General features: G+C 41.9%; 1 protein-coding gene across 1 annotated transcript in view; it reads right to left on the bottom strand.

Moving 5' to 3' along the window:
- The window catches only part of LOC139259998 (microtubule-associated protein 2-like), a 607,920-nt gene that overhangs the window by 93,817 nt on the left and 489,906 nt on the right, over window positions 1-24,197 (bottom strand). Inside the window, exons 8-10 of the mRNA XM_070876037.1 lie at window positions 12,943-13,185; window positions 6,611-6,853; window positions 202-4,617 (exon numbers count right to left, since the gene is read on the bottom strand). Of these exons, the coding sequence (XP_070732138.1) occupies window positions 202-4,617; window positions 6,611-6,853; window positions 12,943-13,185 (4,902 nt within the window). The remainder of the gene's footprint in view (window positions 1-201; window positions 4,618-6,610; window positions 6,854-12,942; window positions 13,186-24,197) is intronic.

The raw sequence follows: 24,197 nt of genomic DNA, 5'->3' as shown, positions 1-24,197 counted from the left end.
GCAAGAAATCACTTTAATAGCAACAGGGATATCATAAGGAAAAAAAAGCATAAACTGAATTCATGTTACTTTTTAAAAACTGAGTAACATTAAAGATTAGAGTGTACTGTAGGACAGTACTTACTTATTTATGTTATTTTTTTTTATAAAGAGATTTTACTATCTAATCATGGCTGATAGCTATTAAGGCTTTACAGGCACCTTGAGTATCCATCCAGAGGCTATCTGTGTCCATTGCTGATTCATCAATACTCTCGTCTTCTTTCAAGTCCGTAGGGATCTCGATCTTCTCTGGGATAAGTGCAATTTGGCCAGCTTTTACAGGTGGCTCATGAACTTGTTCTTCTGTTAACTGGGTTTGTTCATTAGGGGTAAAAACGTCCTCAACATCACCACCATCAGACATGGCAAATCTCACATTGTGGCCCATGTCCTCTCCTCCCTCCAACTTGGTCTGAACAACTGTAATAATGTCATCTTCCACTGTAATGACAGATTCTACGATTCCTTTTTCTTCATCAGTTTCTTCTACAGGAACAACATTCTCAGCTACTTCATAGTCAGCAGGGTCCATTTGTAAAACTATTTCTGGCACAGTAACCTTGATCAGTAAATTGGACTTAGCTTCGTCTTTCATGGTTTTCTCAGCTTCGGCTGGTTCTTCTACGGGAACAGCTTTCTCAGAGGTTCTGTGATCAACAGACTCCATTTTTGAAACTTCTGATACAATAACTTCACTGGGTATAATCCTAGTTTCACCTTCTGTGATTTTCTTAGGCTGATTAATTACGCACCCTGTAACATTGCTAGATAAACTAGGCATAGTTGTATCTTCCATGGTTGTCTCAGTTTGAATAATTTCTTGCACAGGAGCAGGTTTCTCAATTATTTTGTGATCAAAATGCATGGTTTCTAAGTCTTCTTTTGGTGGAATAATCGTACTGGGTAAAACAGGCTTAGTATCATCCTCCCTAATTTTATTAGGTTGAGCTGATTCTGGAGCAGGGACGACTTTCTCAGATACTTGATCAATTGGTTTCATTTTTAAACCTACTTCGGGTACAGTAACCTCACCAGGCAAATTAGGCCCAGTGGCATCTACCATAATTTTCTCAGGTGGAGTGGCTTCTTGTACAGGAGCAGTTTTCTCAGATACTTTGTGATCAACAGTTTCAGTTTTTAAACCTGCTTCTGATAAGATAGCCTCACTGGGTGACTTAGTTCCCACCGTCTGAGGTTGTGGTGCCTCTTGAATAGAAGGAGCTTTCTCAGACACTTTATGATCAACAGATTCTGGCACTGCAATCTCACTGGCCAAACTGGGCCTAGATTCATCTTCCAAGAGTTTCTTAGGTTGATCTGTTTCTTGAATAGGAGCAGCTTTCTCACAAAATATGTGACCCATGGTCTCTATATCTATATCTATATCTACATCTAGCACAGTATCCTGCCTGGGCAAAGTAGGCCTTGGTTTATCTTCCAAGACTTTCTTGGGTTGGGCTGGTTCTTGAACAGAAGCACTTTTCTCGGACAGTTTGTGATCAGCAGCCTCTATTTTTAAACCTATTTCTGGCACAGTAACTTCGTTGGGAAAACTAGGCCTTGGTTCATCTTCTAAAGTTTTCTTGGGTTGAGCTGGTTCTTGCACAGAAGCATCTTTCTCAGACAGTTTGTGATCAACAGACTCTGTTTTCAAAGCTTTTTCTGACACTGTAACCTCACTAGGCAAATCGCACAAATTGTTACTTTTACTCGCCTTTTCAGTTTCATAATCCGGAGACTTTGGAGAAAAGTCTATTGTAATTTTCTGAGTGTCAATAGCCATGGCTTTATTTTGATGATTAAGTTCTTTCAGTTCAGAGTCATCACATAAACAAACTGGTACAGACTCTGTCTTAGTAACCTGCTTTAGAACATTTAGCGAAACTGATTCATCAGTCTTGATTTCTGACTGTGCTTCCAAAATAGTAGCTATTTTTGATTCCCTGTCTTCTGACACGGTGGTAATTCGAAAATGTGAATCTTCTTTATGCTTATTAACATCTATTTGCCTCCTGATACTTTCCTCATCTATAATCTGAGAAGCAGTGCGGATTTGGTGAAGGAAAATGCTGCCATCCGCTAGAGGACTTTTAACTTCCTCAGGAGTTGGTAATGGAGCCGAGTATTCAAAAACACAGTAGCCCATTTCCTCTGCTTGACTAACATTTTTAATAATTAGTTTGATGCTTTCAATTTGAGCCTCTGAGCCAGAAGCAATATTTTCGGTGGCAGATTCTCCAGGCATGGATGTTCTTCTAACCATTTCTGTTTCTGTGCCCTCAGAGCTCAGTCTAGTTCGAGTAACACCTAAATCCAACATTTCAGGCAAGTCAGGAACCACGACAGTGTCATTTTTGTAATCATCTTTCAAAGTAAGCGGGTAAGCATATTGTGTATCTAAATGCAGGCTTTCGTCAGCTGATTTCTCTCCATAGCCAGATACAGTTTTAGCTTTTTCCACTTCAACAGGAAAACAAACAGTCTTCTCCTCAGCAGGTGTAGTAACTGGAAAAAAGTCTGCCGATTCATCCAAGCTCATTCCCCTGGTACAGGCAAGAATGTCAGAGGCCAGCGGCGACAAAGATTCTGGGGGACCTTGGCTCTCTGTTTCCACCTCCAGTGCTATTGAATCTAAAGATGTTGTTGGTAAATTCAGCACCAGCTTTTGTAATTCTTTTTCGATATTCACAACAGCGCTAGAATCAGGTTGTTGAGATATAGCTGTGGAGAGGTCTTTTTTCTCCAGATGGCTCTGTTGAGCAGGAAAAGTAATTTCATTTCCTGTAGTGGATTTAGCCTGTGCATCAACAGGCAGAGATGCCAGTGCAAGTGTGCTATAATGAATTATTTCTGCTGAAATATTATTTTTGACTATGTGCGTATCTACTTTTGATTTTTCATGTGGGGCCTCAGAGAGCTGTGACACTACATGAGTAAGTCTTGAATTGTTTTCATTTGTAATGGTCATTTCGTAATAACCGTCTTCGGGTTTTTCGCTACTTTTTGCACCATCGTCTTTTGAAACAAATGTTTCAAAATACTTTGACATTTCTGGCTGATCCATCCCTGTCTTGTCTTTCAAATTCATATTAAAAATGTCAGTTTTTCTGTTTTGCAATATTGGACTAATTGAATTTCCTGCATTTTTATCTGAAATGACATTTGAATCAGTCAATGGGCATACACTTTGTGCTTCAGATTCTTTCTCTTGAGGAAATACCTGTTGAATGCTTTTTTCTTCAGTTTTTGCATGTGTAACATGCAACTTTTCTATATTTTGGTCCATAACACATGGCTCTTGTATCAATTCAAGAGTAGAGTCTGCATCGCTTGTGGTGGGTTGCATGCTATGTTGTACATTTAGATTAGCTTCTTTCTTAGTTTCTGACTGAGCAGAGGTACTATCAGTTAACTTCCTAACTTCTGCTACCTTAAGATCGGCTTGGTCCATTTCCTTAAATGGAAGGTTGGTGGTTAGTTGTTCAGACACATGTTTAGAGGATTCAGTTTGTAATAAGAATATCGTACTGGAAATTGTCTCTTCCACTGCTGGTTTCCCCTTCGAATGCTCTAAATGATGTTCTGCACTTTCTGTGGAGCTGTATTCAACAGGTTCTGATCTGTCTTCTGGCATTGAAAATACATCTTCTATATGTTCAACCAGTTTTATTGTATCTGGTATATCTTTTCCCTTACTAGTTGGGTCTTCTGAAGTTACAGCTTTGTCTTTACCTGCACTGTAAGCGATTACAGGAATTTTGTCGAAATGCAATTCCTCAAGCACTCCTGGTTTTTCCTGAGGAATGTGCTGTTCTGTCTCTTTTGTAACAGAAACTGTGGTTGCAACTGAATCTATTTTTATTTCTTGCTGATACAACACATATTTGTCTTCAGTAGCTGAGGTTCCTGCAACCAATTGCTCTTTTCGCAAAGCTCCTTCACTATCCTTTAATGAATCTTTTGCAGGAGCAATAGTGACAGTTGGGGAAACATCCTTTTCTTTACAATAACCTGTCTCTGAAATCTCTGCACTGGATTGTTTTGTTGAATCTTGAATGATAGGTCTTCCAAGAGCTGTTTTACTTTCATCTAAAACTGATTTGCTGGGCAGTGTTTCTGTTTTATCGTATTGGGGTTTCATGATTTCATCTGTTTTCTTGACAGAGCTTGGTTGCACATGGACAACTGTATTCTCTGCTGCCACCATAGATATGCATTTGTCTTCATGAACACTGGATAGTAATGAACTTTCATGGTGGCTAGTTATGGTTTCAACACCAGAAGCAGCTAAGTCTTCTGGACATGGTTCATTCTTGAGTAATGCAGGAACAGGTTTGGTCTGCAAAACATCTGTTGAAAATGAATGCTGTTTCGTAAAAACTTCCTCTGGTATTCCTTTGACAGCATCATTGTCTTTACCCAATGTGGAAGACGGTGACAGATCAGATTTTTGTTGTTCAGTATGTTCAATAGTCTTATCTTTCAACTCTGGCACTGACACTTCATGCAACGATGGTCTTCCCCCACTAGCAACAGAGGATTCTCCACCTGTTGACAGCTTGTCCATCTTCGTGGCTGTAAGCAGATCTAAAGTAGTTTGGTTGCATGCATATAGTTAATGGTTATCGATAGGCAAAACCACTCTATATATCTTTCCACCCCCTGCCAAAAAGGCAAGTGTGTTGAATAAAAATGAAATGTTGTGCAAATGTCTAACTCTAAAGCATAATATTTAGGGTGGATGAAAACAGTTTTACTATAATATTGGACCTAAACTATATTAATACACAAAACTGCTAGTGACTCTCAGACTTACTTAGTAGTTATAAAGAAATCTAATCTGATGCAGGTTGAACCTTCCTTATCCAGAACTCTTGGGACCTGGCCTGTTTTGGATAAGAGATTTTTCCGGACGAGGGATGGTCACATTAAATTGGATGGTACAGGTATTGAGCAAGGGAATATTGGGGCTGGCTGGCTTGGGGCTGGGAGTGTAGCGGAGAGATCATGCGGGGTGGGGCGGGGGTGGGGTGAGGGGGACGGTGGATCGCGGGGTCAGGCCAGCGATTGCGGGAGTCGGCAGCAAGGAAGGACTTCAATTTGTTCATGTCGGAGTTCTGTGCATGTGCCACCCGGTGGCCAGGAATGGTTCTGAATGAGGAGTGAATTCGGATAAGGGAGTTCTGGATAAGGGAGGTTCAACCTGTACCACTTTTTAGGTAAGTGCATTAATAATATAATAATACACTAATTCTGGAGAAGTTGTACAAACCAAACTCGAAACGTTCTAAAACATGAATATCTGTGTTTATTTTACCATGTAAGATGCTAACAATACTTCATTGGATATATTTGCTGATCTCTTGTGATTTAACTCAAGGACAAAAAAAAAATGTTTTCTCTCTCTTCATCTTTCTCTATCCCTCTCTCTGCTTTCACAGAAGATAAGCTTGTATATACAATGGAGATTTGTTGGTCTTTTCCTCATTCTTTCTCTCTCTCTTTCACTATTATGATGTATGTGGCTGTCACATATTTTCCATTGCTGTCATCTTTGTATCTTTGACTGATTTCTTTTCTCAGTCTTTGTGAATATCTCCTTGCCACTGTTTCCTCTCTCTTCCATACATTTCCCACTCTGTACACTGCTCACATAATTTCACTCTGGATGTCTTGTACTGTATCTCATCTGCTTTGGAGACGTGGATGCAGACTCAGGGCTCTGACCCTTCATTGGCCAGAAAAATTATTTGATTTCTCCTGGATACAAAGGAGGATGCGATTGGAAGAAGGCGGGAGGGGGTGGGGGAGGCGGTTGGGAGAGAGATGGTGGCAGGGCCTGATGCTGTGATGCACCTCTACCCCAGGCTGGATAGTCTTTCTATCACTGTCTTGCTGGACACAATCTTCTTTATATAGATACAAATATTGCCCTTGTGATAATTTTAACAAAATCCTAATTATGTCTCAAACTGTGCGGTTAAATAGAAAAATAATTTCTCACTATAACCATCTTAATCCTTAGCTACCATCTGCCCATCTTTAAAACTGGAAAGTGATTTTTAATGATAAGCACTTGCCATAGTCCAAATAAAACAATAAATGCAAGATGTCAGCACTAAAACATGAAGCAAAACAATCTCTTTTAAAATAATCCCTGAAATAAGCTGAAAATACAGAAGTGCAACTTAAAAAAAAATCTTCTGATCACTAATAGGTCTAATAACTAGAAAGCAGGTGAATCAGCTTTAAAAGAATTGATACATCTCAGCAATGTAACTGGCAAACATTTAGGCAACGAAAAGCCTCATGTGCATTTAAAAAAAATCAACTCAGCTGCAAAGCATGTGACATCATGGAAACAAAATAACTCAAGTGTCAGCAGCAGTGGTGGGAAAGCATTGTTGCTCCTGTAGCCAGCATCAGATCAGCCAAAAGCAATTTATGCACAATAATTAAGTTATCCTTCAAGCAGAACATCTACCAGCAATATACAAACAAAGACTTGGAAGTAAGAAGATTCTCAAAAGGCATTTGTCATTATGTGGAAGTCAACAGGAAGACACACCTTCTACAGAAGGTGGCATTTCTTCCAGGGACCCAACCTCCCTAAGAGTCATGCCCTTTCCATTGGGAATCTCAGCTGGCACACTGTCTTCATTTGATGATGTGACCTCCACACATTTGGTATCCTGGGCTACAGCTTCTACTTGCACTAAGTGCTCAGCAGACCAACGCTCTTGAACATGCTCTTTCTTAAGAGCTACTGCTGGCTCCTCTTCATCAGACGCTGGACTCTCAACAACTTCTACTCAAAGGAAGAAGTGGACATGTCAGGACAAAAGACAACACAGATGCTATCACACAACAGTTTTAATGGGACACTTTCAGCTCTGCTTTGTATAAGTAATGGTTTAATTTATATATATATGCATGTGTGTGTATATATATATATATATATTATAAATAAATAAAATGAACTCTGGGCAAACACTTGGGAATGGGCATTAATGTTCTGCAGCCGCATGGTGCGAAGCATTATTGCATTAACGTGGTCCTCTACTGGCTGACTATATGCGAGTACTTTATGTATATAAAAATGGAATAAACTGAAATATCTGCTGTAATATCTATAACATCTATAAATCAATTACAATGTCCAGTATGAGTTATTCCTATGCACTGATCTATGAAGCTTCTTTATGATCCAATACGGAATGGGATATGGATTTGTTTGCATACTAACACTATTATAGCTGCCATGGTTCTTTATTTAATCTTGAAGCTCAATAATGTCAGCAAGCATTTCATTACTTAAATAAAAACAGAAAGTGCTGGAAATGCACAGCACATAAACCAGCATTTGAAAGAGAAAGACGGGTTAACAATTGAAATTGGTGCTCTGATTAAGTGTTGCACAATATTTTTCTCTTTCAAATGCTGATTAACCTACAGTGCATTTCCTACAACCTTTACTTTTATTTCTACATTCACAGTTTGCTTTTTATCTCAATTTCATTATTTGACTTCATTTAGGTCAAAACTAATGTGTACGACGCAAAGTGTTTCATATGGTAATGGGCTCCCATAATCTTGTTTCCAGAAGGGTAGCAATTTAAATGAAATATTGACCTGGAATTTGTGATCAGTGGTGAAGTAAAGGTGTTTGCCACTGGCCCCAAAGTAAGCTTTGCATAAGATCTCTCAATCTCTGTTGAGAAGTTCGGGTTTTCCGACGTGTAATTCAAATCAACGTAATATAGTGCGAATCCCACAATGCGAGCTGCTGTGACGTCAGCAAGCTGTCTAAGCAGCCAACAAAAGGCAGAATTCTCACAGATAGCAAACAAGGAAGTGAGAAAGCTCTTAAAATTCTGAGAGAAATTGGCCTCCTTTGCGACTCCGGGGGGGGGGGGCGGAGGGGCGGGGGGCAATAGTCCACTACCAGCTCTGCAACTGGGTAGCTGCAGGAAGCATTGTAATGTAGGTCGGCCACTTGGGGAGTGGTATTTCAAGGGATCACCGGTGAGGTAAGTGAAAACTCTTGTAACAACCTTCTGACCATTTTTTTTTGGCCAAGATTAATAAGGTAACGTGCTTAGGAATGATCGTCGCGCATCGTGACTGCCGTCGGCGAGTATGGAAGTATATTTAATGCATAGCCTGCAGCAAATGCCCTTCCCTTTAAGGGACATTGTGCAGCACTGTACCGCTATCGCCACTCCTGCGTGGTATAGCGCTCCAAGGGAAGTGGTAGTGCCTGATTTAGTGCTCTACTTCCCTCTTGGAGTGCTAAAGCAAAAGTTTGTATCTGATGGAATTGGGTAGCGTCCAGCGATACTTTTGCGCTCCCGCAAAAGTTATCGCCCCAAATGGGGCGCTACGCAATTGCTAGCCCTAACTTTTTTTTTCAATGTTAGTGAGAGCAAAACAAAGATTGGGGCTCCCACATGGGGAAAAGACAAACCTGAAATAAAGATGAGCAAACTTGAAAAAAATTAAACATTATTTTTTAAAGTTTCTCAAATTTTAATATTTATTGAAATGGATAAATTAGACACTGCACAAAATTAAAGCGAGCTTTTAAGGGCCATAACCTCTGTTTGGCAGTCAGAACACTGTTAAAACCAGTTACACTGAATTCCTTTAGGTCTAACTTTTAGGGGAATTTAACAGCGTAATTATTGCGGAAGAGCTGAAGTTTTTGTCAGTTTCCATGATTTGAGAGATTGCACTGATTGCCAGCTGTGTGTGTGTGTGTGTGTGTGTGGGGGGGGGTGGGGGGGAGGGAGGGGGGAGGAGGTGTGGGGGGGAGAAACATTAGGCTGCGCGTGCACTAAATCCTGAAGATGTGGTCAGTTGCAAAGACGAAGTGATGGCGAACACTGCCAGTTCGCCATCTTCAGGACCGCAAATTCTGGGACATTCCTATCGAGTACATCTAATCTGGAATGCAGTGCATCAAGGAAACTGAAGTGACATCATGCATCAAAAAGTGAAGCTCTTTTTTGGTGTTGTCTCACCCACTTCATCCATTACTGTTTTGCAACACATTCCAATTCTTTATAATCATACTGCCAGGACTTGCAAGGGAAGGGATAGTTTGATTCAGTTTTTGGAAAGAATTCTGCCATCCGTGGGTGTTGCAGTAGACAATGGATCTTATAAGAACATAAGAAATAGGAGCAGGAGTAGGCCATTTGGCCTCTCGAGCCTGCTCCGCCATTCAGTAAAATCATGGCTGATCTGATCATGGACTCAGCTCCACTTCCCTGCCCGCTCTCCATAATCCTTTACTCCCTTGATTTGAATGGAAGTGATATTGTATAACATTATTTGAAATGAATGATATTGGGTTTAGTTCACTGTATTTTTCAGGGAACTAGCTTACACTGGCAAAAAAAACAAAGGGGAGATAAGAATTTATTTATGCAGCAAGATGCTATGATCTGGAATGCACTTTCAAAGGGAACTGGATATATATTTGAAAGGGAAAAGTATGGAGAAAGGGCAGGGAAGTGGGACTAATTGGATAGCTCTTTTAAAGAACTGACACAGGCATGATAGGCCAAATGGCCTCCTTCTCTGCTGTAAGATTCTATGCACGTATTTTAATTATAGTGTGAATTAAATTTGGCACCTTTGATGGTTTAGTGGTAATGCTGGTGGCGGGGACGGCAGGGGTGGTGGTGGAGGGGAGAGGGGTACTGGTATATAACTTCTAACCAAATATAATCCATCTAGAGAAATCTTTTTGTTTTAAATTTGTTTAGTTGCCAATGCATCTATTGTCAATTTATTTGGGGATGTAAAATCCACTAAAATGACTATGCCAAAATTCCCCACTATAAAGTAAAGGCTTATGGTTGCAATACTTAGTTACCTTTTAATGGTTCATTATGAATTACTAAATAATGGGTAAGCCCCTCCAGTTTCAGATTTATGGATATATAATTTTGGTGATTCTCAGTGATTTATGTAAATTTCTGTATTAACAAACCACAGTAATACATTTTATACAATTTTAGATTAGATTTTACATGTCACAATATCACATTCAGCTTGCAGCATCAATGATGCAAAAACATGTACACAACATGATACATCCACAAGGAAGGGCTCTCACAAAATCATTTTCTAGGTTTGCAAGCAATTAGTCAACATCCACAAATGCAATGCGTGATGTTTCTCTCAAATGAGATATGTACATGTCCCCAACATGTTGGACTTTACGTGCAAAATCTCGTCCCTGTACTGGACATGCTGACAAGTGCACATAGTACAGAGCAGAACATATGGCCACGGGTTTGTTATCACAATACTGCAGTATTCATCACGTTACAGTGCCTGAAACAAACTTTATTTGCAATTATGAAGGGTGTTTCTGTGAACGATTCATTTTTGTGTTTTAACTGCATGTTGCAATGTAATTTTTTACAGATTTTGACCAGAATCAAGCTAAAAATCATGACATCTGAATCAGGGGAGGGTATGGGGGTCCTCATAATGTGCGTTTTGAAAGGAAGAAATGCAAGAACTGTATCTTCAGGTTTACTGTTTAGTAATGCTGATACTGTAGTTTTAAAGCATCTTCCATCACCTTTTTAGAAATACTTATGGCTTATTTAGTAATGATATGTGCTTTTTTAAAAATGTAGTAATAGGTTTGCAACTAAACCGCACAATAGTACATAGTTTTAATGGCTTTTCACCATCAAAAGACCATACACAAATGAAAAAAACATACATTTGACTTATAGTTTCTGATTTCAAAGCAATTACTACGAGCTGACACTTTGTTTGGTGACATGGTGCTCAGACAGCAAAACACTGCAAATAAATTAGTATCACAGGCTGAGAGCTGAAAGTGTTTCAGTGATTTACATCATTACTGGAGTGAGTATAAATTAGCATGCCAGAACTGAAAGCTGTGTGCAGCACTCACATTTAGTGCAGTATTAGGTGAAAGACATTGTGAATAACAGAAGTAATAACAGTGAAGTGCACTGAATTCATGATTCATGCACTGTTTTATCCAATGTAGGAAGTCCCAAGCTTAATTCTAGTCACATGTACGATTTTGTTAAAGCCAGAATGTTTTTTGTCTAGATAATGGTTTTAAATATATTAGCTTTTCTCAGATATAATAAAAGTATTATTTAAATTCAGCATCATTCATATTTTTCAATTAAGCATTCAATTATTTATAAATGTTTTTCTTTTTTGAATCATTTGGGTTTTTTGTGCTCATCAAAATGAGGGGTGTCATTGCAAGACAATGGAGCATATTTCCACTTTATTTCATCAGTTTTAGCATCAAGACAGGTTAGATGCAGTTAAACTCCCTTCGACACTATCCTGGTATCTGCCTTAATCTTCAACTCTATTTCCCACACCAATGCTAAATTAGAGGCAGATTCATGTCATTGGTCACCTCTCACTAAGAACTGAGGTGAGACTGTTCAAACTCATTTCATGCAAGTGGTCATACAGTTGGGAAAGACGACTTTTATTTTATCAATTTTGATGCAGTAATATAATGGTACACTTAAGACCAGAAACTTCCAGTTTCCCAATCTTGATATTTTAATAAATTTTCCCCAATAGGCAAACCAGTTTACACGGATTATTTATGGTATTGCCTGCAGATTAATTGGATACTCCCTACATATATGTTATAGAATCATAGAAATTTACGATACAGAAGGAGGCCATTCGGCCCATCGTGTTTGTGCCGGCTGAAAAAGAGCCACTCAGCCTAATCCCATTTTCCAGTCTTTGGTCCGTAGTCTTGTAGGTTATGGCACTTCAAGTGCATATCCAAGTATTATTTAAATGTGATGAGGTTTTCTGCTTCTACCACCCTTTCAGGTAGTGAGTTCCAGACCCCACCACCCTCTGGGTAAAAAAAGTTCTCCTCAACTCCCCGCTAATCCTTCTACCAATTAGTTTAAATCTATGCCCGCTGGTTATTGACCTCTCTGCTAAGGGAACTAGGTCCTTCCTATCCACTCTATCGAGGGCCTTCATAATTTTATACACCTCAATTAAGTCTCCCCTCAGCCTCCTCTGTTCCAAAGAAAACAAACCCAGCCTATCCAAACATTGACTCGTGCCTTTATTACTTCTTTTTTAATAAAGTTATAAATGAACGAGTATGTAGACTTTGCAAAGTCTGCATATCTCCATTATATGGAGAGATATATTTTATAAAAGATGTGGAAAGACTCATCAAGAAGTTTAATTTACTTATAGCTAGTAAGTTTAAAAACATTAAGATCCAGTAAGGCAGTGTTTTTGCCTATAAAATGGAGATTTTCAAGTTTATAAAGTGTAGCTGCTAGTTTATTATTAAAAAAAAATACAAGCAATTTCTATTTTGCTGTGATATTTAGGCTCTGGTGTTCTGCATCTGCTCACCAGCCTGAGATCTTCCTGTCCATTAAAATAAATGGGAAAAAGGGATGGGGGGGGTGGGCAGTGGAAATCATGGGTTAATGAATTGGACAACCTTAAAATACAAATCTTAGTATTACAAAAATACTTGCAATCTACATTTAAGGTGAAAATCTCAATGCAGGTTTATTTATGTATTGATTTCTGATTTTGCACTTTATATTAGAATGTATTAAAATGAGGCATTCACCACATTAGATGCAAAGATGAATACAAATTTATTCTAGGTTCATGGATATCTATAAAATGGCAGATGTACCTGCATGGCACCTTTCATATGTGTTGGTTCAGAACTTTGTCTGTAAAATTGGTCATGTTCTAAATGCTTTATGAATAAGTGCACAAGGAACTTCACTTCCATATGGAAAAAACAACAGGACTGGTGAATGCATGCAAGACAAAAACAAGGGAAGGGGAAGAAAAAAGGAACCATGCTTGGTTCACCTTTGTCCTGACTACACAACTCATCTGCCTGTTGAACTGCGGCACTGGGGAGTGTACTAGTGGCAGACCATTGTGAACTGAATAAAGGATGCTCATAGTACTCCTCATCAGAATTGTAAGGCTCTTCGTCGTGAACAGAAACAGAAATGGAGGGGGCTAGGAGTTTGCGCTTCTCCTGAGTGGTGGCAGGCTGATAGCTTGAGCACCTTTGGAGAGGTTTAGCCTGAACCTCAATCCCTAAATCTACAAATAGACATAGGGATAATTCGACAAACAGACACAGGTCCACAACAAATAAATCAGCAACTCAAGTGTGATGAAACCAGCCATGAAGCATATACTTAAACCAACATGAAATAAATATATTAAGCACCCTCAATGCTGCTGCCCAGACTAGATAGTTAATACCTTCAACTTTGTATTAAAAAATTCAAGCTATTGATAGGTTTATAAATAAACATTGGCCGTAACAACAGTTTCTAAAGTCACCTAAACCCCAAGCCTATGTTACAGCCATCTCACATGTAAAGAACAGTGAATATCTTAGTAAAATGCATTGCATTATTTTCCAGTAGCATTGTTTATTTCTGTTATATACCACCAAATATTTTATTTTCTGACAATTTTATGTCCCGATTGCATGGTTTACAGCAAAACCTGGTCATGAGAATGTGGTTGTGATGAAACTTAAAAATTCCATATGAATACTAACATTTTGATCTAAGGTTCAGTTTGCAAGAACATAGATGTCTATGTTAAGGAGTGGCCTTAGAAATAGTGGATGCATTGATGATCATTTTCCAACAGTCTATCGACTCTGGATCAGTCCCTATGGACTGGAGGGTAGCTAATGTAACACCACTTTTTAAAAAAGGAGGGAGAGAGAAAATGGTAATTACAGACCGGTTAGCCTGACATCAGTAGTGGGGAAAATGTTGGAATCAATCGTTAAGGATGAAATAGCAGCATATTTGGAAAGCAGTGACAGGATTGGTCCAAGTCAGCATGCATTTATGAAAGGGAAATCATGCTTGACAAATCTTCTGGAATTTTTTGAGGATGTAACTAGTAGAGTGGACAAGGGAGAACCAGTGGATGTGGTGTATTTGGACTTTCAAAAGTCTTTTGACAAGGCCCCACACAAGGGATTGGTGTGCAAAATCAAAGCACATGGTATTGGGGGTAATGTACTAACGTGGATAGAGAACTGGTTGGCAGACAAGAAGCAGAGAGTCAGGATAAATGGGGCCTTTTCAGAATGGCAGGCAGTGACTAGTGGAGTGCTGCAGGGCTCAGTGCTGGGACCCCAGCTCTTTACAATATATATTAATGATCTAGAGGATGGAATCGAGTGTAATATCTCCAAGTTTGCAGATGACACTAAACTGGGTGGCGGTGTGAGCTGTGAGGAGGAAGCTAAGAGGCTGCAGGATGACTTGGACAGGTTAGGCGAGTGGGCAAATGCATGGCAGATGCAGTATAATGTGGATAAATGTGAAGTTATCCACTTTGGGGGTAAAAACACGAAGGCAGAATATTATCTGAATGGCGGCAGATTAGGAAAAGGGGAGGTGCAGCGAGACGTGGGTGTCATGGTTCATCAGTCACTGAAAGTTGGCATGCAGGTACAGCAGGCGATGAAGGCGGCAAATGGTATGGTGGCCTTCATAACTAGGGGATTTGAGTTTAGGAGCAGGGAGGTCTTACTGCAGTTGTACAGGGCCTTGGTGAGAACTCACCTGGAATATTGTGTTGAGTTTTGGTCTCCTAATCTGAGAAAGGAATTTCTTGCGATTGAGGGAGTGCAGCGAAGGTTCACCAGACTGATTCCAGGTATGGCTGGACTGACATATGAGGAGAGACTGGATCAACTGGGCCTTTATACACTGGAGTTTAGAAGGATGAGAGGGGATCTCATAGAAACATATAGGATTCTGACGGGGCTGGATAGGTTAGATGCGGGAAGAATGTTCCCGATGTTGGGGAAGTCCAGAACCATGGGACACAGTCTTAGGATAAGGGGTAGGCCATTTAGGACTGAGATGAGGAGAAACTTCTTCAATCAGAGAGTTGTAATCCTGTGGAATTTCCTGCCGCAGAGAGTTGTTGGTGCCAGTTCATTGGATATATTCAAGAGGGAGTTAGATATGGCCCTTACGGCTAAAGGGATCAAGGGGTATGGAGAGAAAGCAGGAAAGGGGTACTGAAGGTGTCATGTATTCAACTATCATTGTAACCCATGTATAATCTGACCTAAGTTGGACACCTTGAGAACATTGACCACAAGGGGGTGAACTTGTGGGAGACACTCCTAACCTGAAATTTCAGGTATAAAAGGGGAAGCTCCACCCATCTTCATCACTTAAGGTCTTGGTAATAAAGGTAACTGGTCACAGAGTGACATTCTCTCAATATGGGCCTCGTGTGCATTTATACTGCATAGTAAGGACATATCATTGGCGACGAGAAACTGGGACTTAAACTACGCGAGCATGGCCACGAGCAGCACAGAAGAGAGGTACTGTGTTGGTGATGATTGGGACGACTTTATTGAGACTACAGCAAAGTTTTGTCAATAAGGAATGATTGGGACAGGATTCGGTCAACAAACTCAGGGCTCATCTCCTGACGGTTTGTGGATCCAGAACGTACTCCCTGATGAAGGACCTTCTAGCGCCAGAGAAGCCGGCGGACAAGACATTCGAAGAGCTCAGTAAGTTGATCGGGGAACACCTTAAACTGGTGAGCAGCATGCACATGGCGAGACATCGGTTTTACACGCACCAGCAGCAAGAAGGGAAAAGCATTCCTGACTTCGTGGCAGATCTCCGACGACTGGCGAGCCTATGCAAGTTCACAGATGCATGCAGAGCGGAGATGCTGCGAGACTTTTTTATTGAGGGCATCGGGCACGCTGGGGTTTTCAGGAAACTGATTGAGACCAAAGACTTGACCTTGGAAGCGGCGGCTCTGATAGCCCAGACATTTATCTCATGGGATGAAGAGATCAGAATGTTGTAAGACAAAAATCTTGGCTCATATGCGGCAAACGACCGTGGAGTCAACATTGTTAATGCGGCACACAGTTCTCTAGGCAGACAAGGGCAATCGGACATGCACCAGCATGCAGTCGAACCCAAAGGGGGAATTCAATAGAGACAATAGCTAGCTGAACGGCAATTCATGCCATCGCAATAAACAATGTGGCCAGTAATGGGGCCATCAACACCAGTTAATGGTGTGCTTAAGGACAGTTACATACAGTCAGGGACGATCGACTGGTAATGGAACTTTTGTTTCCAACAACGGGGCCTCCAGCGCATGCTGGAGTTGTGGAGGCAAACATCCAGCCAGAGCTTGCAGGTATCAGCAATATACCTGCAGAAACTGCAACATCAGCGGTCACTTGGCGCGTATGTGCAGGAAGCCTGCAGCCAGGTTGATGTACAAAGAGGACGGGCCCGATGTAAGCCCTACGAGGCCAAATGAATATGGGGGGGAAATTGCTGGAAACTGACGTTCAGCGAGTTCATGTGGAGCACATATACAGTTCATATACCAGGATGCCACCGATAATAATGAAGGTGCTCCTCAATGGCATCCCAGTATTAATGGAGCTGGACACGGGGCCAACCAGTCCATAATGAGTATCAAACAGTTCAAAAGGTTGTGTGTGTCCAAGGCCAGGAGGCCAAAATTATTGCTGACTGACGCACAACTACAGACATATACAAAGGAGATCATTCCGGTGCTAGGCAGCGCCACGGTAGTCGTGACCCACAATGATTCGGAGAACAGATTGCCACTCTGGATTGTCCCGGGGCACGGTCCCGCACTACTGGGGAGGAGTTGGCTTGCTGTCATGAATTGGAAATGGGGCGATGTCAATGCAATTTCTTCTGTGGAGCGAGTATCATGCTCACAGGTGTTGGACAATTTTGACTCATTATTTCAACCCGGCATCGACACTTTCATGGGGGCCAAGGTAGTGAGTCACATAAACCTGGACGCCAGGCCAGTACACCATAAGGCCAGAGCAGTGCCGTACATGATGCGGGAAAAGATAGAAGGCGAAGGGAAGGCAACATCTCACCAGTCGAATTCAGTGACTGGGCGAGCCCGATCGTGCTGGTGCTCAAGACGGATGGGTTGGTCAGGATATGTGACGATTACAAGGCCACCATCAATCGGGTGTCACTCCAAGACCAGTAGCCGCTACCGAGAGCGGAGGACCTCTCTGCGACGCTATCCGGTGGCAAACTTTTTTCAAAATTGGACCTGACCTCAGCTTACATGACCCAGGAGCTGGCGAGTGAGTTGAAGAAGCTGACCACCATCACGACACACAAGGGGTTGTTTGAGTATAACAGATGTCCGTTCGGGATTTGTTTGGCCGCCGCGATCTTTCAGCGAAATATGGAAACCCTCCTCAAGTCGATTCCAAGGACGGTGGTTTTCAAGACGACATCCTCATCACGGGTCGCGATACTGAAGAATACCTCCACAACCTGGAGGAGGTGCTACGCAGACTGGACCGGGTAGGGCTGCGACTGAAAAAGGCGAAGTGCGTCTTCTTCGCTCCAGAGGTAGAATTCCTGGGGAGGAGGGTAGCAGCAGACGGGATCAGACCCACTGTGTCCAAAACGGAAGTGATCCAGAGAGCACCCAGACCCCGTAACACGACGAAGCTGCGTTCGTTCCTGGGGCTCCTGAACTATTTTGGTAACTTGCTTCCCAAATTGAGCACGCTGTTAGAGCTGCTACACGTGCTCCTACGCAAAGGTCATGATTGGGTCTGGGGGGACAGCCAGGAAAGGGTTTTTGATAGAGCAGGCAACTTGTTATTCTCCAAAAAACTATTAACGTAATATGACCCATGTAAGAAACTTGTTCTAACATGCGATGCGTTGTCCTATGGGGTCGGGTGTGTGTTGCAGCATGTGAATGCCAATGGTCAGTTACAGCCGGTAGCTTATGCCTCCAGAAGTCTGTCCCAGGCAGAAAGGGGCTACAGGATGGTAGAAAAGGAAGCACTAGCATGTGTATATGCAGTAAAAAAAATGCACCAGTACCTGTTTGGCAGGAAATTTGAGCTGGAGACAGATCACAAACCCCTAACGTCCCTTTTGGCCAACAACAAGGCCATAAATGCAAATGCATCGGCCCGCATACAGAGGTGGGTACTTACTTTAGCCGCCTATGGCTACACAATTCGGCACAGACCGGGCACTGAAAACTGCGCCGATGCACTCAGCAGGCTCCCACTAGCCACCACTGAGGGGGCAACTGAGCATGATGCTGAGATGGTCATGGCTGTTGAAGCTTTCGAAAGCGAAGGCTCATCTGTGACAGCCCGTCAGATTAAAGTCTGCACAAATAAAGATCCGCTATTGTCTTTAGTTCAGAAATGTGTCCTGAATGGGGACCAGACAGCCACGTACGGGCCATGTCCTGAGGAATTTAAACCATTTCATAGGTGCAAGGATGAACTCTCGATTCAGGCCGACTGCCTACTGTGGGGAAACCGAGTAGTCATGTCCCAGAGGGGCAGAGAGGTGTTTATCAGAGAACTTCACAATGAGAACCCAGGCATTGTTGTGATGAAGGCAATTGCCAGGTCACACGTTTGGTGGCCAGGGATAGATGCAAACCTGGAACTTTGTGTTCGCAGTTGCAACACGTGTGCTCAGCTGGGCAACATACCCAGGGAAGTCCCCCTTAGCCCCTGGTACTGGTCCGCCAAGCCATGGTCACGCATCCTTGTGGACTACGCAGGTCCTTTCATGGGAAAAATGATTTTGGTTGTAGTATACGCCTAATCCAAATGGATTGAATGTGCCATTTTAAATTCAAGCACATCCTCTGCCACGGTAGAAAGTCTACGGGCAATGTTCACCACCCATGGTTTACTTGATGTCTTGGTCAGCGACAATGGCGAGCACTGAATTCCAGGACTTCAAGGCAGGCAATGGAATCAACCATGTCAGAATGGCACCGTTCAAGCCGGCCTCAAACGGCCAGGCGGAACGAGCAGTGCAGATAATCAAACAGGGGATGCTCAGAGTCCAAGGGGGTTCCCTACAAAGCTGCATATCACGCCTCCTGTTGGCCAATAGATCCCGACCACACTCGCTCACAGGGGTTCCACCCACAGAGCTGCTAATGAAAAGATGCTCAAAACCAGGTTATCCCTTATACACCCTACTATGAAAGAAATTGTTGAGAGCAGGCATCAGTCACATGACAGGAATATGAGGGCGCGATGTATTGATGTCAATTACCCTGTTTTTGTCCTTAATTACGCTGCAGGGCCCAAATGGCTTGCAGGCACTGTGATTGCTAAAGAGGGGAATAGGGCTTTGGTAGTTAAACTTACCAATGGACAAATCTGCCGCAAACACATGGATCAAACTAAAAGGAGGTTCACCAACCCCATAGAAGAAGCAGAGGAAGAACATGACGCAGAGTTTACTCCACCACAGGTGACCGAACACCGGAACCAAGTGGAGGAGAACCTAGTCACTGTGGGCAGTCCAGACAAGCCTGAGGCACCGCAAACAGCAGACACTCAGACACGCAGCCTAACAACCGGAGCCCCAACTCAGGCGCTCTACAAGGGAGCTTAAACCACCAGAGAGACTTAACCTGTGATCCCAATAAGACTTTGGGGGCGGGGAGGCGGGGTGATGTCATGTATTCAACTATCATTGTACCCCATGTATAAGCTGACCTAAGTTGTACACCTTGAGAACATTGACCACAAGGGGGTGAACTTGTGGGAGACACTCCTGACCTGGACTTTCAGGTATAAAAGGGGAAGCTCCACCCACCTTCATCACTTGAGGTCTTGGTAATAAAGGTAATTGGTCATAGAGTGACCTTCTCTGAAGTATGGGCCTCGTGTGCATTTATACTGTATAGTAAGGATATATCAGAAGGAATGATCAGCCATGATCTTATTGAATGGTGGTGCAGGCTCGAAGGGTCGAATGGCTGCTCCTGCACCTATTTTCTATGTTTCTATGTTTCAATGATCCATGTTAAGGATCTGTAGATGAAAAGTTAACTTGCCTGCTCTCTCAACAAATGCTGACTGACCGGCTGATTGTTTCCAGTCTTTTTCTGTTTTGGTTACAGAATTCAAACTTTTGTTTAATTGCATATCTAAAGTACAAATTGTCACATAACTACTTTATAATTGCTGCCGTTCCGTTTTGAACAGGAAATAGATTTAACAGCATTGCAGAGAAATTTGAAAATCAGAAACAGATGGTCTGAAACACTGCCCCCACATTTTTACTTTTTTCATCAAAACCCATTTACTTTAATTGACTTTTTCTTCCAGTGAAGTAAATTAAGCAAGCTAAATGCTTAAAATATAAAGGAAACAAAAAAAATCACCACTCTAACGGGATTTGAAATAACTTGTATAGTCTCCCTCCCTCTCCCCCGCCCCCCCCCCCCCCCCCACTCCGCACCAAACAAAGAACAAAACCTGCAACTTGCACTACTCCCATTTCAACAAATTACATGTTCTCTAATAGGGCTACAATTTCCCCTGGGATCGCTGCCGCCGGATTCTTAGTGGTATTCCGGTGGTTGCATCTTTTGAACCGACGGAATACCGCTGCTGCCTGCTCCCGCAGTTTTTGGTGGTTGAACCTCGGCGGTAGCGATGTGGTAACGGCCGGAGCGGGTGGTGGTGAAGGGCCTAAAAGTCAACGATCTGCTTGCCTTACATGTTTGACAAACTTGCTGGAATTCTTTCAGGATGTAACGAACAGGGAGGATAAGGGGGAATCAGTGGATGTGGTGTATTGGGATTTCCAGAAGGCATTCAATAAGGTGCCACATAAGAGGTTACTGCACAAGATAAAAGCTCATGGGGTTGGGGGTAATATTTTAGCATGGACAGAGGATTGGCTAACTAACAGAACAGAGAGTCGGGATAAATGGGTTATATTCCGGTTAGCAATCAGTGACTAGTGGAATGCCACAGGGATCAGTGCTAGGTCTTTAATCTATATTAATGACTTGGATGAAGGGACTGAGTGTAACTAAATTTGTTGATGATACAAAGATGGGTGGGAAAGCAAATTGTGAAGAGGACACAAAAAATCTGCAAAGGAATATAGACAGGCTAAGTGAGTGGGCAAAAATTTGGCAGATGGAGTATAATGTGGGAAAATGTGAGGCTATCCACTTTGACAGAAATAATAGATAAGTAAATTATAATTTAAATTTAGGGGTCCTTGTACATGAAACACAAAAAGTTTGTATGCAGATGCAGCAAGTAATCAGGAAGGCAAATGGAAAGTTGGCATTTATTGCAAGGGGGATAGACTATAAAAGCAGAAACGTCCTGCTACAACTGTACAGGGTATTGGTGAGGCCACACCTGGAGTACTGCATGCAGTTTTGGTCTCCGTATTTAAGGAAGGATATACTTGCATTGGAGGCTGTTCAGAGAAGGTTCACTAGGTTGATTCCAGAGATGAGGGGGTTGACTTATGAGGATAGGTTGAGTAGGTTGGGCCTACACAGATTGGAATTCAGAAGAATGAGAGGTGATCTTATTAAAACTTATAAGATAATGAGGGGGCTTGACAAAGATATTGGCTCAGAAAATAAAGACGTAGAATCAGTCTAGGTGGAGCTAAGGAGCACCAAGGGGCAGAAAATATTGGTGGGAGTTGTCTCTAGGCCTTCAAACAGTAGTGGTAATGTAGGGTACGGCTTCAAACAGGAAATTAATGATACATGTAACAAGGGTACTACAGTAATTGTAGGTGACTTCAATCTACATATAGACTGGCCAAACCAATTTAGTAATAATACTGTGGAAGATGAATTCCTGGAGTGTGTACGAGATGGTTTTTTAGACGAGTATTTTGAGGAGTCTAACAGGGAACAGGCTATCCTAGATTGGGTATTGTGCAATGAGAAGGGGTTAATAAACAGTCTTGTTCTGAGGGGTCCTTTAGGGAAGAGTGACCATAACATGATTGAATTCTTTATTAAGATGGAAAGTGAAGTAGTCCAATCCGAAACTAGGGTCCTAGATCTTAACAAAGGAAACCACGAAGGTATAAGAAATGAATTGGCTATGAAAGATTGGGAAGATTCATTAAAAGGCATGACAGTGGATAGGCAATGGCTAAAACTTAAGGAACGAATGCATGAATTGCAACAGTTATACACTTCTTTCTGACGCAAAAGCGCAAAAGGAAAAGTGGCCCAACCATGGCTAACAAAAGAAATTAAGGATAATATTAGATCCAACGAGGAGTCATACAAAGTTGCCAGAAAAAAGTAGCAAGCCTGAGGATTGGGAGAAATTTAGAATTCAGCAAAAAAGGACCAAGAGATTGATCAAGAGGGGAAGAAAAGAGAGTATGAGAGTAAACTTGCAACGAACATAAAAAATGACTGCAAAAGTTTCTATAAGTACATAAAAAGAAAAAGATTAGTAAAGACAAATGTAGGTCCTTTACAGTCAGAAACGGGAGAATTTATAAGGGCGAACAAGGAAATGGCAGAACGATTAAATAAATACTTTGGTTCTGTCTTCACGGAAGAGGACACGAATAACGTCCCAGAAATGCTAGGGAACCCAGGGTCGAGTGAGCAAGAGGAATTAAAGGAAATGATTATTAGTAAGAAACTAGGGCTGGAGAAACTAATGGGACAGAAAGCGAATAAATTCCCAGGGCCTGATAATCTGCATCCCAGTGTACTAAAAGAGGTAGCCATGGAAATAGTGGATGCATTGTTTGTCATCTTCCAAAATTCTATAGATCATAGAACAGTTCCTGCAGATTGGAGGATGACGAATGTAACCCCACTATTTAAAAAAGGAAGGAGAGAGAAAACAGGGAACTACAAACCGGTTAGCCCAACATCAGTAGTAGGGAAAATGCTAGAGTCTATTATAAAGGATGTGATAATGGCACACTTAGATTATATCAACGGAATTAGACAAGGACAACTTGAAATTATGAAAGGAAAATCATGTTTGACAAACCTACTGGAGTTTTTTGAGGATGTAACTGATAGAATAGATAAGGGAGAACCAGTGGATGTAGTGTATTTGGATTTTCAGAAGGCCTTTGATAAAGTCCCACATAAGAGGTTAGTGTGCAAAATTAAAACACATAGGATTGGGGGTAATATACTGGCATGGATTGAAAATTGGTTAACTGACAGGAAACAGAGAGTAGGAATAAACGTGTCTTTTTCAGGGTGGCGGCCAGTGACCAGTGGGGTACCACAGGGATCAGTACTTGGGCCACAACTATTCACAATATATTCTATAAATGAGCGAACCAAATGTAAAAATTGCCAAGTTTGCTGACGACACAAAACTAGGTGGGATTGTGAGTTGTGAGGAGGATGCAAAGACGATGCAAGGCGATTTAAATAGGTTGATTGAGTGGGAAAACACATGGCAGATGCAGTATAACATGGATAAATGTGAAGTTATCCTCTCTGGTAGGAAAAACATAAAGACAAAGTATTATTTAAATGGTGATGGCTTGGGAAATGTCGATGTACAAAGGGACCTGGATGTTCTTGTACACCATTGAAAGCAAACATGCAGGTGCAGCAAGCAGTTAGGAAGGCAAATGGTACGTTGACCTTCATTGCAAGAGGATTTGAGTACAGGAGCAAGGATGTCATACTACAGTTATACAGGCCTTGGTGAGACCACACCTGGAGTATTGTGTGCAGTTCTGGTTTCCTTACCTAAGGATATACTTGCCATGGAGGGAATGCAGCAAAGGTTCACTAGATTGATTCCTGGAATGGCAGGACTGTCTTATGATCTTATGAGGAGAGATTGGGTCGACTAGACCTGTATTCACTAGAGTTTAGAAGAATGAGAGGGGATCTCATTGAAACGTATAACATTCTGACAGGGTTGGGCAGACTGGATGTGGGGAGGATGTTTCCCCTGGCTGGGAAGTCTAGAACAAGGGGGTCACAGTCTCAGGATATGGGGTGGTAAATTTAGGACTGAGATGAGGAGAAATTTCTTCACTCAGAGGGTAGTGAACCTGTGGAATTCTCTACCACAGAAGGCTGTGGAGGCTAAGTCACTGAATAGATTTAAGGAGGTGGTAGATAGATTTCTAGACACAAAAGGCATCAAGGGGTATGGGGAGAAAGCAGGAAAATGTTGTTGAGATAAGAGGATCAGCCATGATCATATTGAATGGTGGTGCAGGCTCAAAGGGCCGAATGTACTACTGCTG

Source organism: Pristiophorus japonicus, chromosome 3 (genome assembly GCF_044704955.1).
Source record: "Pristiophorus japonicus isolate sPriJap1 chromosome 3, sPriJap1.hap1, whole genome shotgun sequence".
Classification (NCBI taxonomy): domain Eukaryota; kingdom Metazoa; phylum Chordata; class Chondrichthyes; family Pristiophoridae; genus Pristiophorus; species Pristiophorus japonicus.
The sequence above is the reverse complement of the archived record's forward strand: the minus strand, read 5'-3'. Positions and strand labels throughout refer to the sequence as shown.